General features: G+C 42.6%; 1 protein-coding gene across 3 annotated transcripts in view; it reads right to left on the bottom strand.

Annotated features, from left to right (window-relative positions):
* Positions 1-11,609: 11,609 nt before the first annotated feature.
* gxylt1b (glucoside xylosyltransferase 1b) overlaps positions 11,610-23,189 on the bottom strand; it is a 134,904-nt gene continuing 123,324 nt past the window's right edge. For all 3 annotated transcript variants that reach the window (XM_038780498.1, XM_038780499.1, XM_038780500.1), the window contains one exon: positions 11,610-14,198. In XM_038780498.1, coding sequence (XP_038636426.1) covers positions 14,037-14,198 — 162 coding nt within the window. In that variant the 3' untranslated portion in view covers positions 11,610-14,036. The remainder of the gene's footprint in view (positions 14,199-23,189) is intronic.

The raw sequence follows: 23,189 nt of genomic DNA, 5'->3' as shown, positions 1-23,189 counted from the left end.
AGCCGCCTTGTCAGGGCATTCAGCAGGATCATGGCATCAGTATTCAGGAGTGATATGTTCCACACTCCATCGGGTCTTTGCGGTTTTTAGGATTCAGCGATACTGAGGCCTGAGCCAGTGTTTGTGGCAGGGTGCCCGTACTAGTGAGTCAGTCAACATCTCCCACAGATACAGGGCCAGTGCTGTTGCAAATCTTTTGCAGAGGTCCATTGGGAGTCCGTCCAGCCCCAGCACCTTCTCCGTCTGCATGAAGCTAATGCTCTCCATGACTTCCCCCAAGTTTTAATGGTATCCCCAAGCCCCATCTCCTTTCTTCCCTCATGACCGCCATGTCCAGTCTCTCAAGGAACTGCTTTATCTTTGAGTCGCTGCTGGGGCTCGGAGGTGTACAGCTCTTGGTAGAAGGTTGCAAAGACCTCATTAATCTCCTCTGACACTGGTCATGGAGAAAAACTCATGAAAAAAGTATTATTAAAGATTATGGGCAATAAGTAAGAAAATTATAAAATCAGTACAGTACAAAAGTAGGTCATTCGGCCCACCAGGGCTGCACCAACCATCTGAAAGAATACCCTAACTATGCCCAATCCTCCACCCTATCCTGATAACCCCACATAGGGGAAATTCACTAACCTGCACATATTTAGGATGTGGGAGGAAACCGGAGCACCCAGTGAAAACCCACGCAGACAGGAGAAGAATGTGCAAACTCCAGAGGCAACAGTGCTAACCTATGCTACCATGCTGCCCCAAGACTGTGATTAGATTGGGGCTTATGTGGAGGAAATCATTGCTGCAGATTTAATAGAAGAGTCCAGTTGTGTTACGACATTCTAGTTAAAATTTGATCTGTTCCTTTTTTCAGATGTGAGGGTTGCAATTCATAAGCAGTCCAAGGCCTATCCTGTTGAGGCAGGCAGCACACAAACATAATGCTCCTTCCACAATGGTTGTGTTCAGTGGAGCCTTGTTGCTGGCTAGCCGAAGGCAGTTGGACCATCAGAGTGCATAGCTGGCACATGTTCCAGCTAGTCTGCAACCCCAAAATGACAGCTTGCCTCTCTGAAAGGGGAGCTACGCTGATTGGCTATTGCTGACTATCTGTGCAGGAATTGGCTGTAAAGGGAAGCATGCCAAATGGGACAACAGGAAGGTTTCCCAGATTTGGAGATCTGGAACTGGCTGCCTTAGTTCTGGAAATTGAAAGGAGGAGAGAGGGTCCAAGTGGCCCTCAAGGACTATGCTTCCCCATACCCATCAATGATTCCAGCCTTGAAGGGCAGCACGGTGGTTAGCATTACTGCCTATGGTGCTGAGGACCCGGGTTCGGATCCCGGACCTGGGTCACTGTCAGTGTGGAGTTTGCACATTCTCCCCGTGTCTGTGTGGGTTTCACCCCCACAACCCAAAGATGTGCAGGATAGGTGGATTGGCTACGCTAAATTGCCCCTTAATTAAAAAAAAATGATGCCAGCCTTGCTTAACGGACATAACCACACGGAGCAGAGAACCAGATGGAGACAGGCCCGTCTGCTTGTTTAAACTTGCTGTAACAGAATTCACTACATTCTGTGCCACTGAGACCATTCAGGACGACGACTATGTTCCTGTCAATGGTCATAGAACATAGAACGATACAGCGCAGTACAGGCCCTTCGGCCCTCGATGTTGCACCGACATGGAAAAAATCTAAAGGCCATCTAACCTACACTATGCCCTTATCATCCATATGCTTATCCAATAAATTTTTAAATGCCCTCAATGTTGGCGAGTTCACTACTGTTGCAGGTAGGACATTCCACGGCCTTACCACTCTTTGCGTAAAAAACCCACCTCTGACCTCTGTCCTATATCAATTACCCCTCAATTTAAGGCTATGTCCCCTCGTGCTAGCCACCTCCATCCACGGGAGAAGGCTCTCGCTGTCCACCCTATCTAACCCTCTGATCATTTTGTATGCCTCTATTAAGTCACCTCTTAACCTTCTTTTCTCTAACGAAAACAACCTCATGTTCTCATGCCTTTCCTCATAAGATTTTCCCTCCATACCAGGCAACATCCTGGTAAATCTCCTCTGCACCCGATCCAAAGCTTCCACGTCCTTCCTATAATGAGGCGACCAGAATTGTACGCAATACTCCAAATGCGGCCGTACCAGAGTTTTGTACAACTGCAACATGACCTCATGGCTCCGGAACTCAATCCCGCTACCAATAAAGGCCAACACACCATAGGCCTTCTTCACAGCCCTATCAACCTGGGTGGCAACTTTCAGGGATCTATGTACATGGACACCGAGATCCCTCTGCTCATCCACACTACCAAGAATTTTACCATTAGCCAAATATTCCGCATTCCTGTTATTCTTTCCAAAGTGAATCACCTCACACTTCTCCACATTAAACTCCATTTGCCACCTCTCAGCCCAGCTCTGCAGCTTATCTACGTCCCTCTGTAACCTGCAACATCCATCCGCACTGTCTACAACTCCACCGACTTTAGTGTCGTCTGCAAATTTACTCACCCATCCTTCTGCGCCCTCCTCTAGGTCATTTATAAAAATGACAAACAGCAACGGCCCCAGAACAGATCCTTGTGGTACGCCACTCGTAACTGAACTCCATTCTGAACATTTCCCATCAACTACCACTCTCTGTCTTCTTTCAACTAGCCAATTTCTGATCCACATCTCTAAATCACCCTCAATCCCCAACCTCCGTATTTTCTGCAATAGCCGACCGTGGGGAACCTTATCAAACGCTTTACTGAAATCCATATACACCACATCAACTGCTCTACCCTCGTCTACCTGTTCAGTCACCTTCTCAAAGAACTCGATAAGGTTTGTGAGGCATGGCCTACCCTTCACAAAACCATGCTGACTGTCCCTAATCATATTATTCCTATCTAGATGATTATAAATCGTATCTTTTATAATCCTCTCCAAGACTTTACCCACCACAGACGTTAGGCTCACCGGCCTATAGTTACCGGGGTTATCTCTACTCCCCTTCTTGAACAAAGGGACCACATTTGCCATCCTCCAGTCCTCTGGCACTATTCCTGTAGCCAATGATGACCTAAAAATCAAAGACTCAGCAATCTCTTCCCTGGCTTCCCAGAGAATCCTAGGATAAATCCCATCCGGCCCCAGAATCTGGTCCAGAATTGCCAACACTTCTTCCCTACGCACCTCAGTGCCATCTATCCTGGGTCTCAGCATTCTCCTCCACAATATTATCTTTTTCTTGAGTGAATACTGACGAAAAGTATTCATTTAGTATCTCGCTTATATCCTCAGCCTCCACACACAACTTCCCACCACTGTCCTTGACTGGCCCTACTCTTACCCTAGTCATTCTTTTATTCCTGACATACCTATAGAAAGCTTTTGGGTTTTCCTTGATCCTACCTGCCAAAGACTTCTTATGTCCCCTCCTTGCTCGTCTCAGCTCTCTCTTTAGATCCTTCCTCGCTTCCTTGTAACTATCAAGCGCCCCAACTGAAACTTCACGCCTCATCTTCACATAGGCCTCCTTCTTCCTCTTAACAAGAGATTCCACTTCTTTGGTAAACCACGGTTCCCTCGCTCGACCCCTTCCTCCCTGCCTGACTGGTACGTACTTATCAAGAACATGCAATAGCTGTTCCTTGAACAAGCTCCACATATAGAACATAGAACATAGAACAGTACAGCACAGAACAGGCCCTTCGGCCCTCAATGTTGTGCCGAGCCATGATCACCCTACTCAAACCCACGTATCCACCCTATACCCGTAACCCAACAACCCCCCCTTAACCTTATCCAGTGTGCCCAACCCTTGCAGCCTACTTCTCCAACCAACACATCCTAAGTCATGTCTAATGGCATCATAATTGCCCTTCCCCCAGCTATAACTCTTGCCCTGCGGGGTATACTTATCCCTTTCCATCACTAACGTAAAGGTCACCGAATTGTGGTCACTGTTTCCAAAGTGCTCACCTACCTCCAGATCTAACACCTGGCCTGGTTCATTACCCAAAACCAAATCCAATGTGGCCTCGCCTCTTGTTGGCCTGTCAACATATTGTGTCAGGAAACGCTCCTGCACACATTGTACAAAGAATGACCCATCTAATGTACTCGAACTATATCTTTTCCAGTCAATATTTGGAAAGTTAAAGTCTCCCATAACAACTACCCTGTTACTTTCGCTCTTTTCCAGAATCATCTTCGCCATCCTTTCCTCTACATCCCTAGAACTATTAGGTGGCCTATAGAAAACTCCCAACAGGGTGACCTCTCCTTTCCTGTTTCTAACCTCAGCCCATACTACCTCAGAAGAAGAGTCCCCATCTAGCATCCTTTCCGCCACCATAATACTGTCCTTGACTAGCAGCACCACACCTCCCCCTCTTTTGCCCCCTTCTCTGAGCTTACTAAAACACCTAAACCCCGGAACCTGCAACAACCATTCCTGTCCCTGCTCTATCCATGTCTCTGAAATGGCCACAACATCGAAGTCCCAGGTACCAACCCATGCTGCCAGTTCCCCTACCTTATTTCATACACTCCTGGCATTGAAGTAGACACACTTCAAACCACCTACCTGAACACCCTCCTGCAAAGTCAAATCTGTGCTCCTGACCTCTATACTCTCAATCTCCCGAACCCCAAAACTACAATCCAGGTTCCCATGCCCCTGCTGAATTAGTTTAAACCCCCTCAAAGAGCACTAACAAATCTCCCCCCCAGGATATTGGTGCCCCTCAGGTTCAGATGTAGACCATCCTGTCTATAGAGGTCCCACCTTCCCCAGAAAGAGCCCCAGTTATCCAGAAATCTGAATCTTTTCCTTTTCACATTCCTCCTCATCCTATCCTGCTATCTGTAAAGTGAAAGCTATAGATCGAGTGCCATTGAACTTGGTGCTTTCCATTCCATCCCACTTTCCTCCTGTGGTGCTTTCCATTCCATCCCACTTTTCTCCTGTGGTGCTTTCCATTCCATCCCACTTTCCTCCCTTGATCCTCCCTTATTCATTTTCTGCTTTAAGTTACTGCTGGATCTCGGTGTCCATTCGGAACCCTGGTTATGCGTTATCCCTTCTTAGTTCTCAAATAACAGATTCCAGGCTGTGCTTTTTGGCAAAGTTTCGTTGAACTTTATTATCAGCTTTAGTGCCTACTGGTAAACTTTGGTTGTCAAGACAAAATTTGGTCAGATTCTTTGTCTTTAGTGAATACAGTGGTTGAGTTTAAAATACAAATCGTGATAATTCTTCAAATCATAATATACAATATAAAAAGACTGAGTGATTTAAACAAAAGAAAGATAGCGATAGCAAAAGCAAGCAGCAAAGACATAGGTTTCAGAGAGAGAGAGAGAGAGAGAGAGAGAGAGAGAGTCATTCCGGAATACATTTTTCCATCCCGACAATTGATTTTTAAGATCATTATCTTAAAGTTTCACCTTCTTTACATCTCTGATTGGCTTTAACTAATTTATAATACTCAATTCGACCAAAGTGTCTGTCAATTTTGAGAGATATGTATTTAAATACATGATGAATTTCTCATACTATCACTTGCCAATTTTCCGATTTATCGATACCTGCATCGCCTTCAGGACATTATGACTTTAGACTGTGTATTACTATGGAAACGGAACTGTCCAGGCTTGGGAAAGTAGCTGCATACAATGGAGTCTTTTGGGCCAGTTGACGTCACTGGCCTTGGATTCTCTAGCAAGCCTGCAAATGTTAAAGTCTAGTTTTAATGAAGAAAACTAAAGTGTATGATCTGGATTAACCCGTAATCTGTCTCCAGCTATAGTTACACTGAATGAGTTCTCATTTAAACCTCTTATATCTGACTAGAATAGTCAATTTCTATCAGTTACCAAGGACCTTGTCATTTGGTAAGCCATGGTGTCCCATGAGAAAAGGGAAAGAGCTGCCATAGACCTCAAATTTAGAAGTACCACCAGCAGTAATACAGCAATGTGAACAGCATATGATGAGTCACTGAGCAGAAGTTGGTTGCAACCAGGATAGAGAAAGAGTAGCTCACCTACCAACATCCCAGAGGTCACACACAAGTTGTCACAATGGATTCTGATGGATTCATCATTGGATGCCTATGGAAGACTGTCAGACAGCATTGTCACTGCCAAGCAGATTAGAAGTATCAGGCTATAACATGACACAGGTTATCAGGCAGAGCTTGGGGCATATCATTTCCAAGAGTTAAAGTGGTGGCTCTAACTGGGGATCCAGCTGTGATGCATTTGTTAACGGGTATCTTAGAGACTGAGGACTCAAGAGAAGCTATTGTGAAGTAAAATATTGTCAGCCAACTTGTGAAACTGATGTTGGATGATGTCTCTAAGGCAGTGTTCTTCAAACTTTTTTTCCGGGGACCCATTTTTACCAACCGGCCAATCTTCGGGACCCAACCCGGCCCACCTTCGCCCACGCCGGCCGACCTGCGCGAGCCACCATTTTCTCTTACCTTGTTTGCTGCTGACAAAAATGGAGGAAATTGCTTTGGGTCCCTTTGGCCATCGTATACGTTCCCCCAATGGAACCTGTTGGATGAAGGTGAAGCCTTCCGGTGTCGGAAAGTATGGAGTCTCCATCTGTCCAAAGTTCTGAATTTTGTTCTGTGATTTCTTATGAAATAAACCCCCCCCCCCCCCCGAACTTGTAAAAGAAAATAAAAAATAAAATGAGTAAAATAAATTTTAAAAAATAAAACCCGCCCCCGAACTTGTAAAAAAATGAATAAAATAAATGAAAACAAAATAAATGAATAAAAACCACTACAGAACTTGTAAAACAAAAAGCTGCAACCATTTAAAAAAATTGCATTTTCGCATCCGCGCCTATCATTGCGGACAAATTTTTTTTTAACATGTTCGCGGCCGCTTGCAGCCGGCGTTATGAAAAGCCGGCTGCTGCATGGGGATTTGCGCGATCGGGAGCGCCGCGGACAACAGCTCTGCGACCCTCCTAACACCCGCGGGTCGCGCCCCCGGCTTTGAAGAACACTGCTCTAAGGGCCAACATTCAGATTAAAACTAATTCAGGGACAAGGATAGATTCTTGGGGACGTCATAGGTGCAGGAACAGTAAGAGAAATATTGGAGGCAATTGCCGGATTACAGCTGTACAGATAAGAATGGAATCCAGTGAGTGCAGACTCACACAGCTGGACAATGGACTTGCAGCATTAGATGGGAATGATAAGATCAACTATGTAAAGAACTGTAGCTGGGTAAAGGAGGATATGGAAGGATTAATGGTTGTTTCAATACTGTGATCGGCACAAAAACCTTGGCCGGGATTCTCCCCTACCCGGCGGGGATGGAGTGGCGTGAGCCACTCCGGCGTCGGGCCGCCCCAAAGGTGCGTATTTCTCCGCACCTTTAGGGGCCAAGCCCTAACCTTGAGGGGCTAGATCCGTGCCGGAGTGGTTGCCACCCCGCGGGAAAGGGCTTTGGCGCCACACCAGCCAGGATCGAAGGGACTTCGCCAGCCGGCTGAAGTCCGCTCATGTGCCGGAGCGTCAGCAGCTGCTGATGTCATCCCCGTGCATGCACAGGGGAGGAGGTCACTTCCGCGTCCGCCATCATGAAGGCTATGGCCAACATGGAAGGAAAAGAGTGCCCCTCCGGCACAGGCCCGCCCGCTGATCGGTGGGCCCCGATCGCGGGCCAGGCCACTGTGGGGCCACCCCCCCGGGGCCAGATCGCCCCCGCCAGGACCCGCCCACTCTGCCAGTCTCGCCGGTAAGGGAGGTGTTTTATTCACACCGGCGGGAGAGGCATTACAGCAGCGGGACTTCGGCCCATTGCAGGCCGGAGAATCGCTGGGGGGGGGGGGTCCCGCCGACGGCACGATTCCCACCCCCGCCGAATCTCTGGTGCCGGTGACTTCGGGAGACGGCGGGGGCGAGATTCACGCCGCCCCCTGCCGATTCTCTGATCTGGCGGGGGGGTCAGAGAATCCAGCCCCTGACTGGAAAGATTCAAACAAGGTGTTCTGGAAAAGGTGGGTGTGGATGTGGACGATGGCAGAAGGAGATGTAGTCTGCAAGGACATAATGGTTAACTTTTTTCAGAAAATTAATGATAGCAGATTGAAGAGGGGTACAGTTGCTGATAAGTGAGAACTGTTAACACTATAAACTAACATAGGAGTCATGAAGAGACACTAAGTGGTTAGCAATTTAGTGAGAATACAATCAAGAGAATAAGGAAATGGTCTCATGGACGAGGTGAGCTCAGAGAGGGCCCGAGGGCAGAAAGCAAAGAAACTGGAGAAAGATGAAAATTCAGAGCGACAGCAGAGGAAAGTTTAAGCCAAGATAATATGCTGCTGAAACCATTACCTCTACACTATTCCCATGCACTCCAAGTCTGCCTCCCATCTTCCACCCTTCCTAATTTTAAACACCAGATCGCATCCAAAATTCACCCAATCTCTCATGACCATCTACAGCCCTTACAGCATGCAGATTAATCTATGCCCTCATGTCTTCCTATCCCTGAAACCACTTCCAGCCTTAAGAGATATTTGTATTCCTCTACTTCTGGCCTCTTGAGTATTCCCAATTATAAATCCCTTCACAGTACGCGACTGTGCCATCAGCTACTGAGGCCCTAAACTCCGGAATTTCCTTCCATAAACCTCTCTACCTCCTTCATACTACTCAAAGCCAATTTTTTTGATTAAGCTTTTGGTTATCTATGTGAATTTCCTATGTGAATTGGTCTCACTTCTTGTTTGATAATGCTCCTGTAAAGTGCATTGGGAGATTTTATCATTGTTAATGCATTATAAATACAAGTTGTTCTGTCTGAAAGCTTGTGGGGCCCAAATCCCACAACAGCAACTTGCATGCATTATCTAGTTTAACAATTATTTGCAGTGCTAAGACTGTGCTGTTGCTTGGATAAGATGTTAAAATAAGGCACCTTCCGTCTTTTCAGGTGGATGAAAAAATCCCACACAATTTGACGAGTGGGGAGTTTCCAGTGTCCTGACCAACTGAAGTTTCCCCCGGAATTTGCTATCAGAGGAGCTGCAATTTTATTATATCCCGCTGCTGTTGATTACTCAAGCAGAGGGAGAGATTATTGTCATATTAATTCCAATAATTATTTTTGAATCACCTCTCAAATTCAATTCCAGAGAAATTTAGCAAAATTGACCCAATCTCTTATGACAATCTACAGCCCTTACAGCATGGAGATGAATTGTTGTTGAACATCCTCCAGGTCTTTCCTAAGGAAGCTACCAAATGTTCAAAATGAGGTCTGGAAAATGGTCTATGCAAATTACCACCTTAATTTTTAAAATATGTTTGTCCCCTTGCTGTTAGTTCAATAAATTTGTCCAATGAGGAACTGTGCCTCACAAATGAGGAAAATCCCAGTTTTGAAGTTGGTTCACCATAGATAATTGCATCTTCGTATATTTGAATATTTCAGCTATAGCTGGGTTTCATTTAACACTTATGGAAACACGCTCAATGTCCAGGAGCAAGGATAATTCCAAGTATTACTAAAAAATGTCCTGCATTCAGCTATTTCTCCAAAATATAAACCCAAAACATACAAACTCTTCCTTTTAACAGGCTGACTGCTGCAATGTTGACAAGTTCAGTCTTCAACTTTGACACTTGCCTTCTTCTCAGAGGGGCAATCTGTGCTTGTTGCTGTTGGTTATTTTAGTTTCACTAATCATGTTCTATGTTATCTGCATACTGTATTTTGCAGCTTTACTCTGGGTTCAGAGAGTTAAGCTATTAAGTCACATAATATTTTACAAGACCACTTTATTTCAATGTTGCAACAGTCCTTTACAACGTTTGTCCTTTCTAGAAATTGTATTTATTATGTAACATGGTGGAGTACTAAAGTGCAAGTAACTTTTTGAAGATACATACACAATTTTTCACAAGTTTCATTTTTCGAGGAGGTCAAAATGATGATTGATGCAGATAGGTCAGTGGATGTTGTCTATGTGGACTTCAGTAAGGCCTTTGACAAGGTCCCTCATGGCAGACTGCTACAAAAGGTGAAGTCACACGGGATCAGATGTGAGCTGGCAAGGTGGATACAGAACTGGCTCAGTCATAGAAGGCAGAGTAGCAATGGAAGAGTGCTTTTCTGATTGGAGGGCAGTGACTAGTGGTGTTCCGTAGGGATCAATGCTGGGACCTTTGCTGTTCGTAGTATATATAAATGATTTGTGAGGAAAATGTAACTGGTCCGATTAGCAAGTTTGCGGACGACACAAAGGTTGGTGGAATTGCGGATAGCAATGAGGAATGTCAGAGGATACAACAGGATTTAGATCGTTTGGAGAATTGGGCGGCGAGATGGCAGATGGAGTTTAATCCGGACAAATGTGAGGTAATGCATTTTGGAAGGTCTAAATACAGGTAGGGAATATACAGTGAATGGTAGAACCCTCATGGTAGAACAGATGTTGGTGTACAGGTCCACAGGTCACTGAAAGGGGCAACACTGGTGGAGAAGGTAGTCAAGAAGGCATACGGCATGCTTGCCTTCATTGGCCGGGGCATTGAGTATAAAAATTGTCAAGTCATGTTGCAGCTGTATGGAACCTTAGTTAGGTCACACTTGGAGTATAGTGTTCAATTTTGGTCGCCACACTACCAGAAGGATGTGGAGGCTTTGGATAGGGTGCAGAAGAGATTTATCAGGATGTTGCCTGGTATGGAGGGCATTAGCTATGAGGAAAGGTTGAATAAACTTGGTTTGTTCTCACTGGAACAAAGGAGGTTGAGAGGCGACCTGATTGAGGTATACAAAATTATGAGGGGCATGGACAGAGTGGATAGTCAGAGACTTTTTCCCAGGGTAGAGGGGTCAATTACTAGGGGGCATAGGTTTAAGGTGCGAGGGCCAAGGTTTAGAGGAGATGTACCTCTAAGTTTTTTTACACAGAGAGTAGTGGGTGCCTGGAACTCGTGGCCGGAGGAGGTAGTGGAAGCAGTGATGATAGTGACGTTTAAGGGGCATCTTGACAAATACATGAATAGGATGGGAATAGAGGGATATGGACCCTGGAAGCGTAGAAGGTCAGGCAGCATGGTCGGCGCAGGCTTGGAGGGCCGAAGGGCCTGTTCCTGTGCTGTACTGTTCTTTGTTCTTTCTTTATTCTTTCTCCAAGGGATCACTTCTCCTGGTAGTTATAGCCATTTTTACACTGGTGGTCAGGTTCCAGGAGAGCAGGGTTCAAGAAGAGTGCAATGTCACAGTAGCACTCATTTCCTTCTGCCAATGTTTTGCGGGCTGGATTAAAGGGAAACTTGGACTCCATATATCAGTCGTCTGCTCTTGGGATACACAACTTTGGGTGCTGGGTCTCACAGACGCAAATCCCAGCTTGTTCATATTGTTTCATTCTGATGGTGACAAGAATATGACAGTCTAACATGATTAGTATACAAATACAGTTCAAATCTCAAACAGTTTTTGCCTATTTTGAGATCGTCATCTCATCTTCAAACATTTCGGTTGGATAGCATTCTAAATGTCAGATGAACAAATCACGATCTGAACATGCAGCTTGTTCTCAGAAAAAGTTCACATCTAGATTTTGTATTCGATTTTATTTCAGTAAAAATGCATATTCTATATTAATGTTTACCATTACAATATTTCAACATGTGTCAATGTCAAACTTATCAATGTCAATTATTTAAAATCATCTAGATGTAGATTTCATGTGTACATATAATTGGCCCTGACTTGTAAAAGCCATGTTACACTAGAGGTTTCAATCCGAAAGAATTAAAATAGTTAACACTCAAGCTAATGAAATAGTGGCTCAATGGTCATGGATTTATCACTAATCGTGAGACCAGAATTTAACTATCAAGAATGATACTAAAATGCATTTTTATCTGCCTGCCTTCATTTTTAAGAAGTGCACTTAACACCCTTTATGTCCATTTTTTGTGACACCCAAGATTAACAAGGCATTTCATTATATAAATCAAATGCTTTCCTAAGTTGTTTTCAAGAACTGCCATGTTGGGCAACTTTAGCTGTGGGTTTTCTTTATTCTGGTTAAATCAAGCATTTACAATTAGCTTCATATACGGAGACTTCAAAAGCTCACTAAATAGCTTGTATTCAATTAACAGCAGAGTCAAGTAAACAATTTTAAATAAGCAAAAAACTAAGGTTATTTCAGAGTAATAAGCCAGATGTAAATAGTGCTGAACTCCAATTCCAATTAACAAAGCTGACTGAAATAATTTCAATGAAGTTGAGTTCAGAATTAGAAGTCTATAAATGTCACAACTTCCAAGACTGCTGTTCTAACATTGATTTTTTTAAAATTTGAAGTACCCAATTCTTTTTTCCAATCGAGGGGCAATTTAACGTGGCCAATTCACCAACCTTGCTCATCTTTGGGTTGTGGGGTTGAGACCCACGTAGACATGGGGAGAATGTGCAAACTCCAGATGGATAGTGACCTGGGGTCGGGATCGAACTCAGCGCTGAGAGACAGCAGTGCTAACCACTGTGCCATCCATTCTAACCGTGACAATGTATACAGAGACATAAACACTACATTTGGTGGGAAAAGCAGGCTTCCAAAAATGGAACATGCATTCAATTTGGGAGGAGGTGAAACAGGGAAAGGGACAATTAATAACATAAGTGGTGAAGTTTTGTAAAGCAAGAGATCATTCAAATTCAATATAACAAAATATGAATTAGCTCAGTTGTTTTCACATTATCATTATGTAAAATTCTGTTATGTCTGTAAGTAATAATACTTCTGGAATTTCCTCCAAAATTTAAGCAAATTGCTGGTGCACAATTGTTACTGCTCTGCCGATGAAATCACTCCACTCCAAAAGGTAGTTGTGTGGATCTGATATTACTATATGATATACACAGTGGGTTGGGTTTTCCACGCAACCCACCATTAGCTGGCAGCGGGATCTACTGGTCCCACCATTATCAAAGGGGTTTCCTGTTGGGTGTACCAGGAAACCGGCAGAGCTCGCCGGCATGAACAGCCGAAAAGTTCCGCCATATATATATATTTGTGATATCTCCATGTCACATTTTTAAACTAATATCACACAATTTTACACCATTAGCTGAATAATTAGTTTGCATAAAATGCAAATTCCCGGAAAGCCTTCAAAAAGGTATTTAGCTGGTGGCAAGGCTGATCTACAAAACTCATGTAATATCTGCCAATTGACTGTTAAGAGACAATGAATACATTTCAATGCATCCAAGGTGGTGATTATCTATTAACATTTAAAATGGGTAGTAATTATTTATTGAGCTTTTCATCTGAATATTTCATCTGCCATGCAGACTTACTGTACTTAGATTCACCATTATACCAAACATAAAGCACTTTAGATTCCATTTATGCAAAGATTTCAAACATTGTTCTAGGCTAGTATGTATTTACTACTGGCAAGATTGCAATTATTTTTAGTTGCTCAGTTTCTATTAATGACGAGGCAAGCAACCAACTCAAAAGTTCTAATATTTTACACTTCACTACATTGTCCAGTGACCCTAACTAATCTTCAAATTGGAGCAAAAAAGGACATAATACGGTGTTCAAGACCTGATTGTCATAAACATACAACATACTCCTGCATTTACTTTGCAGTACACAAGTACAGATTAATTGCCATAATTTCAAAATGAAAAGCAGATTGTCGATAATTCCAGTAAATATTCACATGACAGAATAACACTCCTTTTTCTGTAAACAAAGTTTTTCACTAAATAAAAATATCAATTTAAGGTAAATTAGTGCTCAAGTGTGAGATAATGATTACATTCATAGAATTCATTCTTGAGGTTTCAGTGTAGATACAGTGCTTGGTGTGAGCTCTTTCACTTCTGCGTGTCACCTCAATATTTTAAGATCCTCCAGATCTTTATTTAGGCTGGAATTGTAAATGTGAAAACTCAAGTCTTTGCCGTTCAAGACAAAAACACTCAGGAGAAAATTTACAGTAATTTTCCAAAATCACCTCCCTCTTGAAATATTGCCCTGCAAAGTTCTTACACTCTTTCGCAGCTGTTGTGTAAAGACCTGATGGATCCTTCCACAATATGTATTGGTAGTTTTTTGCAGTTCTTTTTCAAGTGGATGTAGGAGTGAACGGATGGGATCTTCCCCAAAGGGATACTGCAGAGATTGCAAGACAAAATACAAAGTACAAATTAATTACTTATATTTGAAGTAAAAACATACATTTCAGTTTGTCTGAAAAGCAACACTTAATTCTGTCTTCAAATACCAGCTTTTTAAAAATGTATTCTTTCATGGGACATGGATATTGTTGGCTCAGCCAGCATTTTTAGTACCCACCCATTAATTACCCTTGAGAAGGTTTTCGGGAGTCACCTCCTCGAACCACTACAGACCACGTGGTGTAGGTACTCCCGCAAATCTGTTTGGAAATGACTTTTGGGATTTTGACCCACTTTCCAGACAGTGAAGGAACGGCGATACAGTTCCAAGTTACGATGGTGTGTGGCTTGGCGGGGAATTTGCAGGTGGTGGTGCTCCCTTGCATCTGCTGCTCTTGTCCTTCTGGGTGGTAGAGGTTGTATTTTGGAAAGTGCTGTTGAAGAAAACTTGACGAGTACTTGTGGTACGTCGTTAAGATGGTACACACTACTTCCACAGTGTGCCGAGGATGGAGGGAGTAGATGTTGGGGGTCATGGATAGGATACCATCAAGCAAGATGATTTATCCTGGATAATGTTGAGCTTCTCAAATGTTTCTGGAGATCCACTCATCCAGGCAAGCGGAGATTATTTCATCACACTCCTGACCCGTGTCTTGTAGATGTTGCACAGGTTTGGGAAGTCAGGAGGTGTGTTACTTCTGAAAAGTCAGGAGGGAGAATTCCTAGTCTCTGACTTGCTCTTGTAGTCACAGTATTTATACGGCTGGTCCAGTTCAGTTTCTGGTCAATGGTAACATTTGAACATTGAACAACGACCTACCTTCAGATGCATCTCAGATTTTCAGAAATTAAAATGAAGGTGAGAGACCAGTGAAAAGATAATCTCACAATAACTGTTAACAGTTTATTATCTCCTAATTTCTTGTGGTTAGTGAAATAAACAGATGTTCCTGTATATCACTTCATAAAATGTGGTAATGAGCTGGGACAAAGCATTGGTTTGGACCCACCTATCATGCTGTCTACAATTTGATTCATAGTGCTTCAATTAAAACATTGCCATCATGGTGAAAGCCCACGTATGCCACATCAACTCTTTTTTAATAAATCAAATTAAATATAACTCGCCTTTAACAAATCCACACTGGCTTTCCTTAATTAATCCACATTTGTAACAGTTGACTTTGTCCTAGATTACTGTTTCAACCTGTGCTGTAATTGCTGGATTTATCCTTGAATTGTTTTTTTTTTGAAGAATATAGTTTTTATTTCCAATCCTCAGCCCTCTTGAACCACCTGGTATCGAGGGACAATTGGACAATTCTCAGTACCTCTGCAGTTTCCACCTTACATCAACACTCACAGGTATATCCCATTCAACCTAGTGGTTTATCAACTTTAAGTCCATCTCTTTCCTTCTCCTCTACCCTACACTTTTTCAAAAATACTGTGTACAATTGAGCAGCCACGTTAGCCAGAAGGTGCGTAAACCTGATATCCATGTTTTAGTAAATTATCATATAATTACTAGACGACTCTGTAACATCCACCCATGATGTTACCTTCCCCTCCCCGCATCACTCCCTCCCCCGCACCACTCCCTCCCCCGGACGGCTTTGACAAAGTGTCATCCAGATTCAAAATGTTAATTTCCTTCTCTCTGCAGATATGCTGTCAGACCTGCTGAGATTGTCCAGCATTTTCTGTTTTTGATTCATCGTCTTCAGGGATTGGGAAAACATTGGATATTAAAATAAAGATAGAACTTCCTATATACTAGTTTGAAACCGATCAAAGGTTTCATATGCTGGAGTTGACAGCAGAGTATACATTCAGTACATCAATTAACAGCAAAACCTGTTTCCACTCAAACCTGTACCATTGCCTTTTTTGATTTACAGATGATAGCATTCCAAAACTTGCCCAAAAACCTGGCCATTTCACATCTCAGACAATTTGAAATTATATCACCATGTTTTTTTATTATTATTTATTTACATGTTTACAATTAAGGGGCAATTTAGCATGGCCAATCCACGTACCCTGCACATCTTTGGGCTGTGGAGACGAGATCCACACAAATATGGGGAGAATGTGCATGCTCCACATGGACAGAACGCTGGTCCTCAGCGCCGTGAGGCAACAGTGATAACCACTGCACCACCGTACCTCCCAGATTACATTACCATGTTGACCAGTTAAAATAAATTAACATAAAATGGAAGGATTTCTTGGGCCTTCCTTCCAATTTTGGATGTGTAACAAAGGTAACAGACAAGAGAAGGAGGATTTTATTTCTCCGTCAATCATGACCAGAACAACATAGAACATAGAACAGTACAGCACAGAACAGGCCCTTCGGCCCTCGATGTTGTGCTGAGCCATGATCACCCTACTCAAACCCACGTATCCACCCTATACCCGTAACCCAACAACCCCCCACCCCTTAACCTTACTTTTTAGGACACTACGGGCAATTTAGCATGGCCAATCCACCTAACCCCGCACATCTTTGGACTGTGGGAGGAAACCGGAGCACCCGGAGGAAACCCACGCGCACACGGGGAGGACGTGCAGACTCCGCACAGACAGTGACCCAGCCGGGAATCGAACCTGGGACCCTGGAGCTGTGAAGCATTTATGCTAACCACCATGCTACCGTGCTGCCCCAACTTGAGGGAGAAAGACGGCTGTGCCGACCAACTTCAATATGGTGGGTGGACGATCATACTCGAGTGATAAGTTATACGAAAGTCGGTGGTAGATATAAGAAACAAAGCCTTCCGAGTTAGGTTGTGTGAATATTACAAGCGGAGTTAACCCCAGTGTTTTAATAATGCCTCTAACACTTGCATATTCTCCCTGCATCTGTGTGCGTCTCACCCCCACAACCCAAAAAGATGTGCAGGGTAGGTGCACTGGCCACGCAAAGTTTCCCCTTAATTGGAAAAGACAGGAATTGGATACTTTAAATTTATTTTTTTAAATGCCCCTGACCCATTTATTTTAAACAAGTTAGTACTCCCTTTAAAATAGTCCACAAAAGAAAACTTGCCATAGCTTCACACTCACACTTAAATGTTACAGAATTTAACATTAAATTGTTTATCATATTTGAAATATTAAAAAGGAAGAAAAACAGTGATTTGTCCCAATCCACAGCAACTGTAGTTCTTCAACTGACCTTGCCACAAATAAACAAAGCCTATGATCTCAATCTTTGAAGAATATCAACCAGTATTTGTCAATTAGACTTTATTGTCTTAAAGGGACAAAATCTACACTTTTACAGCAGAATAATTTATTGCATTTTACAGTATGCAATATTCCTGTCTCAATAAAGCAACATGAATGAGGAGGATCATTAGAGATTTTTATTCAATGGCAAATTTATATTTTATACACTCGAGGCAATAATTAAGATTATATGAGAAGTTTATGCAAGTCTTATAATGTGAAAACCACCAGAATGTTTTTTAAAAATATTTTCAAGCTCTTAAAAATAAAGGCTTATATTTTTAAAATTGTATTTTAGTGTTTTGACCTTAATGCTAGCACACAGAATACAAAACAAGACCATCAAGAAAATTACACCAAGTGATAAAAGCATTTTGTATGTACTGTTTTTATGATACTCACAGGACAGAGGCTACAATCAAAATTTTATAGCAATACACTTCCGTTGTGATCAATACAGTCTCGACTCCTAAACAGCAGATATCTTAATTTCGACTGTGGAAATCTGTCAATGAAAGCTGGCTACTTGATATTGATTTTTCAAATATAAATTTTAGACTTAGTTTTCAGCATCTTCCACTTCAAAGTCCAAAAGACATTGAATATTTTTTTTTAAAACTACAAGCAAGTTCATGCATTCAATGATTTTAGAAGTTTACTTTGATTACTCAACGTTATCAGAAGGGATGTGTGCACTGACATGGGTGGACTGCCCAACCATCTGAAATGTTTGTGTTGTGTTACACAAAATGTCTAGAACCTACTAGTGCAACTAAAACCAAAGCTTAACATGACCAGACGCACAAGTAGCATGGGTGAATGCCTAGACTACTTCAAAACTCTCCTTTAGAATCATGCAGTTTGTCCAAAAGGCAGCAATGCCAACAATTCAAGAAATAAAAGCATGATTTGTCCATGCAGCCCCTTGAGCCAGTTCTGCAATTCAATATGATCATCCATATCAACCTCCCCCACCCACCACCCCCTCCCCCACCCCCAACTCAGCCAAAAGAAAATCAATTGATCTCTTGAGTAGACTCAGTAAGTGAGCATCCATTTCCCCTATGAGGTGGATTCCATTTGGTCCTGACCAGGGTCCAATAACCTGTGGTAAAATTGACTCTTATCCTGTCCAGCCTAGAGAATTAACATCTCAGTCTGTACCCAAAATAATTTTACACAATGAGATCACCTCTCCTTCTCATCCCAGGAATCAAGTTGGTGAACCTTGTTTACACCCTCTCGAGTAGAATTATAGAATTCCTAGAACGAGGCCATTCGGCCCGTCAGATTTGCACGGATCCTTCGAAAGAGCACCGTACCTAGGCCCAAACACCCATCCTAGCCCCGTAACCCCACCTATTCTTTGGCCACAGGGGCAATTTAGCATGCTCCATCCACTTAACCTGCACAGCTTTGGACTGTGGGAGGATACCAGAGCACCCGGAGGAAATTTACACAGGCAACGGGAGAATGTGCAAACTCCAGAGTCTCCCGAGGTCAGAATTGAACCCTGGTGCTGTGAAGTAGCAGTGCTAACCACTATGCCACCGTGCCGCCCAACACCAACCTAGGCCCACTCCCCCAACCTATCCCCACAACACCACCTAATCTGCACATCTTCGGACACCAATGGACAATTTAGCATGGCCAATCCACCTCACCTGCACATCTTTGGACTGTGGGAGGAACCCAGGGCATCCGGAGGAAACCTACAAAGATATGGGAAGAAAGTGCAAACTCCACACAAACTGTCACCCAAGGATGGAATTGAACCGAGGTCCACTGTGCCACCGTGTCAACCCTAAATATGCAAGTTCCCGAGGCTAGGAAACCAGTACTGTATATAGTATTCCATGTGTAGTCTCAACAAAACACCATAAAAGTGAAGCCGTGCTAACCACACGGCGCTGAGGACCCAGGTTTAATCCCAGCCCCAGGTCACTGTCAGTGTGAAGCTTGCAAGTTTGCCCTGGGTCTGCGTGGGTCTCACCCCCGCAATCTAACGATGTGAAGGGTAGGTGGATTGGTCACGCTAAATTGCCCCTTAATTTGAAAAAAATAATTTGTGACTTTAAATTTAAAAAATATATGTGAAGCAAGCCTTTCAGCAGTGCTAGCATTCTTTTGCTGTGGCGCAATTTGGTCTATTTGCAGGAAGTCTTTCCAAGAGCACCATTCTGGTGTGACACAGTTCAAACTGGCTACTGCCATGTCAAGTGTTATGGGTCAGGGTTTAGAGAACCCCAAAGTGTATCATGGAGTTCATCTGACCCACAACTTTTAATAGATTGTGGTATGGGGAGCACAAGGCCCACTCTACAGGTGTGGTACAGCAAAAACGGAAAAGTATTTTTTGAAGCAAGACAATGTTTATTCTATAAACTCAAGTTAACCTTTTTAAAACATACAGTGAACATCTTAGCAACCATTAATTCAAATACAACCCCCAAAGACTACAACACTAAGTAATCCTTTAAGCTTTCCTTTTAACATCCATGAGACTTAAAAACATAACCTTTAAGAGAAGCACATCAGGTTAAAGTCACTACTGAGAGCAGTTATTAGTTTTAAATCACTAAAGGATCAATTTATAGTTTTTAGATTACATAGAGAGAGACTATTACCCCTTCTGGCTCTGACTGCAGCTATCCAGTTCTGAAAACGAAACTAAAACGCACCCTGCAGCCAACAGTCTAAACAAAAGTAAAAAGCTGACAGACAGCCCAGCTCCACCCACACTCTGACATCACTGATAAACACCCATTTCCTAAAGGTACATTCCTTAAACACCTATTTCTTAAAGGTACTCTCACATGATACCTCCCCCCCGAAGAAAAAAAAACCAATCAATTTCAAGATGGTTTCATTTTTCACCTTTTCACTATCCTTTAAGAAATGCACACAGTAAATATACATTTTCGTTTCAAAAAACACAACACGCAAACAGGTATAATAATATAGTCCATTTTGTTTTCTTTTTCCTACAACTGGAATCCTTCTCGATTGACAGTCTCTTTTAACAAGAGGTCTCTGCACGATCCATCCATTTCTCTACGCCTCGGTATTTCTCTTTAAAGTCAGATCCTTTAGTTCAATCTGATCACAGAGTTCTTTACAATTCTCCAACACAAGAGCATTGATTATCTCAGCTTTCAGGCAGTCAAATGTCTGTTGAAAGTCTGCTGTCCACTGAAATTGTCGACATTTCTTCAGCAAGTCCTTCAGTGGAGCAATCACGCTACAAAACATTTGCACAGATGTTCGATCAAATCCACTCATGCCAAGATATTGCATTATTTTCCTTCATCTTGAGGGCATCGGAAACTCCTGAATAACTGTTGGTTTCACATCCCGTGTGACCATTCGACCCTGTATGATTGTACGGCCAAGGAAAGTGAATTGGGATTTTCCAAATTCACTTTTGGCTAGGTTTATCACCAAACCCGCCTCATGAAGTCGATCGAATAACTGTTTTAAATGTTCTTTACATGTCTGGCTGAAAATTACCAGATCGTCGATGTATACCGCACAATTGGGTAATCCTGAAATGACTTTGTTCGTTAACCGTTGAAATGTGGCTGCTGCGTTTTTTATGCCAAATCACATAACTTTGTATTGGTATATACCATCTGGGGTCACAAAAACTGAAATCTCCTTCGCCCTTTCGGATAAAGGTACCTGCCAGTAACCTTTAAGTAAATCCAGTTTGGAAATAAAAGTGGATTGTCCCACTTTCTCAATGCAATTTGCCAAACGTGGGATAGGATAAGAGTCCGTTCTTGTAACTGCATTAACCTTTCTATAGTCCACACACAACCGTTGGGTTCCGTCCAGTTTTGGTACCATCACTATGGGTGAGCTCCAACCCACTTCAATTATGCCATTTTTAAGCATACTATCAATTTCTTTGTTAAGCTGTGCCAATTTTAAAGGGTTAAGTCTATCTGGATATTGTTTGATTGGAACAACATTTCCCACATCTAGATCATGGATAGCCATTTTAGTATTTCCAAATTTGTCTGCACAAACTTGCCCATGTGATATCAATAACTCTTTCAGGTCACTTTGTTTTTCCTCTGGAAGGTAACTCAACAATTTATCCCAATTTTTAGGAACATCCTCATTTTCCAATTTAATTTGAGGTATGTCAAATTCACAGTCATCTGGATTTGGTTCGTCACGTTTCAGTTAGAATCATTAAAACCGCCTCCTTTTTCTCTCCTTCCCTTTCAAAGTAACTATTAAGCATATTCACATGACACACTCGGTGAGTCTTCCTTTTATCTGGTGTTTGTACCACATAATTCACCTCACTTCATTTCCTTTCAATCTGATAAGGTCCACAAAACTTAGCTTTTAAAGGCTCACCTACCACTGGTAACAACACGAAAACTTTATGTCCAATCGCAAAACTACGAACTTTGGATTTCTTGTCCGCTACCTGTTTCATCATATTTTGTGCAACTGTTAAATGTTGTCTAGCCAATTCACCTACTATTTAATCGTTCCCTAAAATTTGACACATAATCCAATAATGTAATTTCCGATTTCTCACTCACCACTTTTTCCTCAATCAATTTAAGTGGTCCTCTTACCTCATGACCAAAAATTAGTTCAAAAGGACTCAATTTGGTTGACTCATTAGGTGCATCCCTAATTGCAAACAGTAGGAATGGAATTCCTTTATCCCAATCCTCTGGATAATCTTGACAATAAGCCCTCAACATTGTCTTTAATGTCTGAAGCCAACTTTCTAACGCTCCCTGCGATTCTGGATGGTACGCAGTTGATTTAAATTATTTTATTCCTAAGCTATCCATAACTTCTTTGAATAACCTTGAGGTAAAATTTGATCCCTGATCCGATTATATTTCTGTGGGTAGTCCATATCTAGTAAAGAATTGAAATAATTTCTCTACAATCTTTTTAGCTGTAATATTACATACTGGAATGGCCTCTGGAAAACTAGGAGACACATCCATTATAGTCAAAAGATATTGATTCCCACTTTTTGTTTTAGGAAGCAGTCCTATGCAATCAATTAGGGCCCATGTAAAAGGTTCCTCAAATGCTGGAATGGGTATTAAGGACGGTGGTTTTATCACTGCTTGAGGTTTCCCCATCACTTGATGTGTGACATAATTGACAACATTTGGGACTTCCGGTGGCGTTCGTGAGCAGAGTGGTTGCAGAGAAAAGGGCTCCTGCAGGTCGACGAAGTTGGGGCTTTTTTCAGGGGGTCTCCGTAGGGGGGGAAAAAAACGACCGACCCCCTCCCCCCCCCGCCTAACTGGCGGTGACCACCACGAGGCAAGAACAAAGAGGGACTCCCGACCAGAAGCCTCTCTCTCGACCCTGGGTGAGTGAGGGAAAAGGAAGGATGAGGGAAAAGGAAGGAAAAAAGAACTTTTGCAAAAACAAAACTCTGAAAAGAAAACTTTTAAGGGGGGGGGGGGGGAATTTTTTTTTCTTTCTTTTTGCACTTTTTTTTTTCCTCACCCAAAACAAGTTCACCTGAGGAGAGTTTTATAAAAAGAGGAAAAATAAAGCGGTAAAGGAGAGAAGGGAGGAGAGAAGAAAGAGGGAAGAAACAAAAAAAAAGGGGCGGAAAAGGGAGGGAAAAAAAAGGAAAAATAAAGAAAGGGAAGGGGGAAGAAAAAATGCCAGAAGGGAGCCAAAGCAGAGGGAGAAGGGGCACCAAAGGCAGACGGGGCAATGGGCGAGCCAGCTTAGACAAGCTAAT

The sequence above is a fragment of the Scyliorhinus canicula genome, chromosome 20 (assembly GCF_902713615.1).
Source record: "Scyliorhinus canicula chromosome 20, sScyCan1.1, whole genome shotgun sequence".
NCBI lineage: Eukaryota > Metazoa > Chordata > Chondrichthyes > Carcharhiniformes > Scyliorhinidae > Scyliorhinus > Scyliorhinus canicula.
Note: the sequence above shows the minus strand (reverse complement) of the source record. Positions and strands in the feature narration are given on the sequence as shown.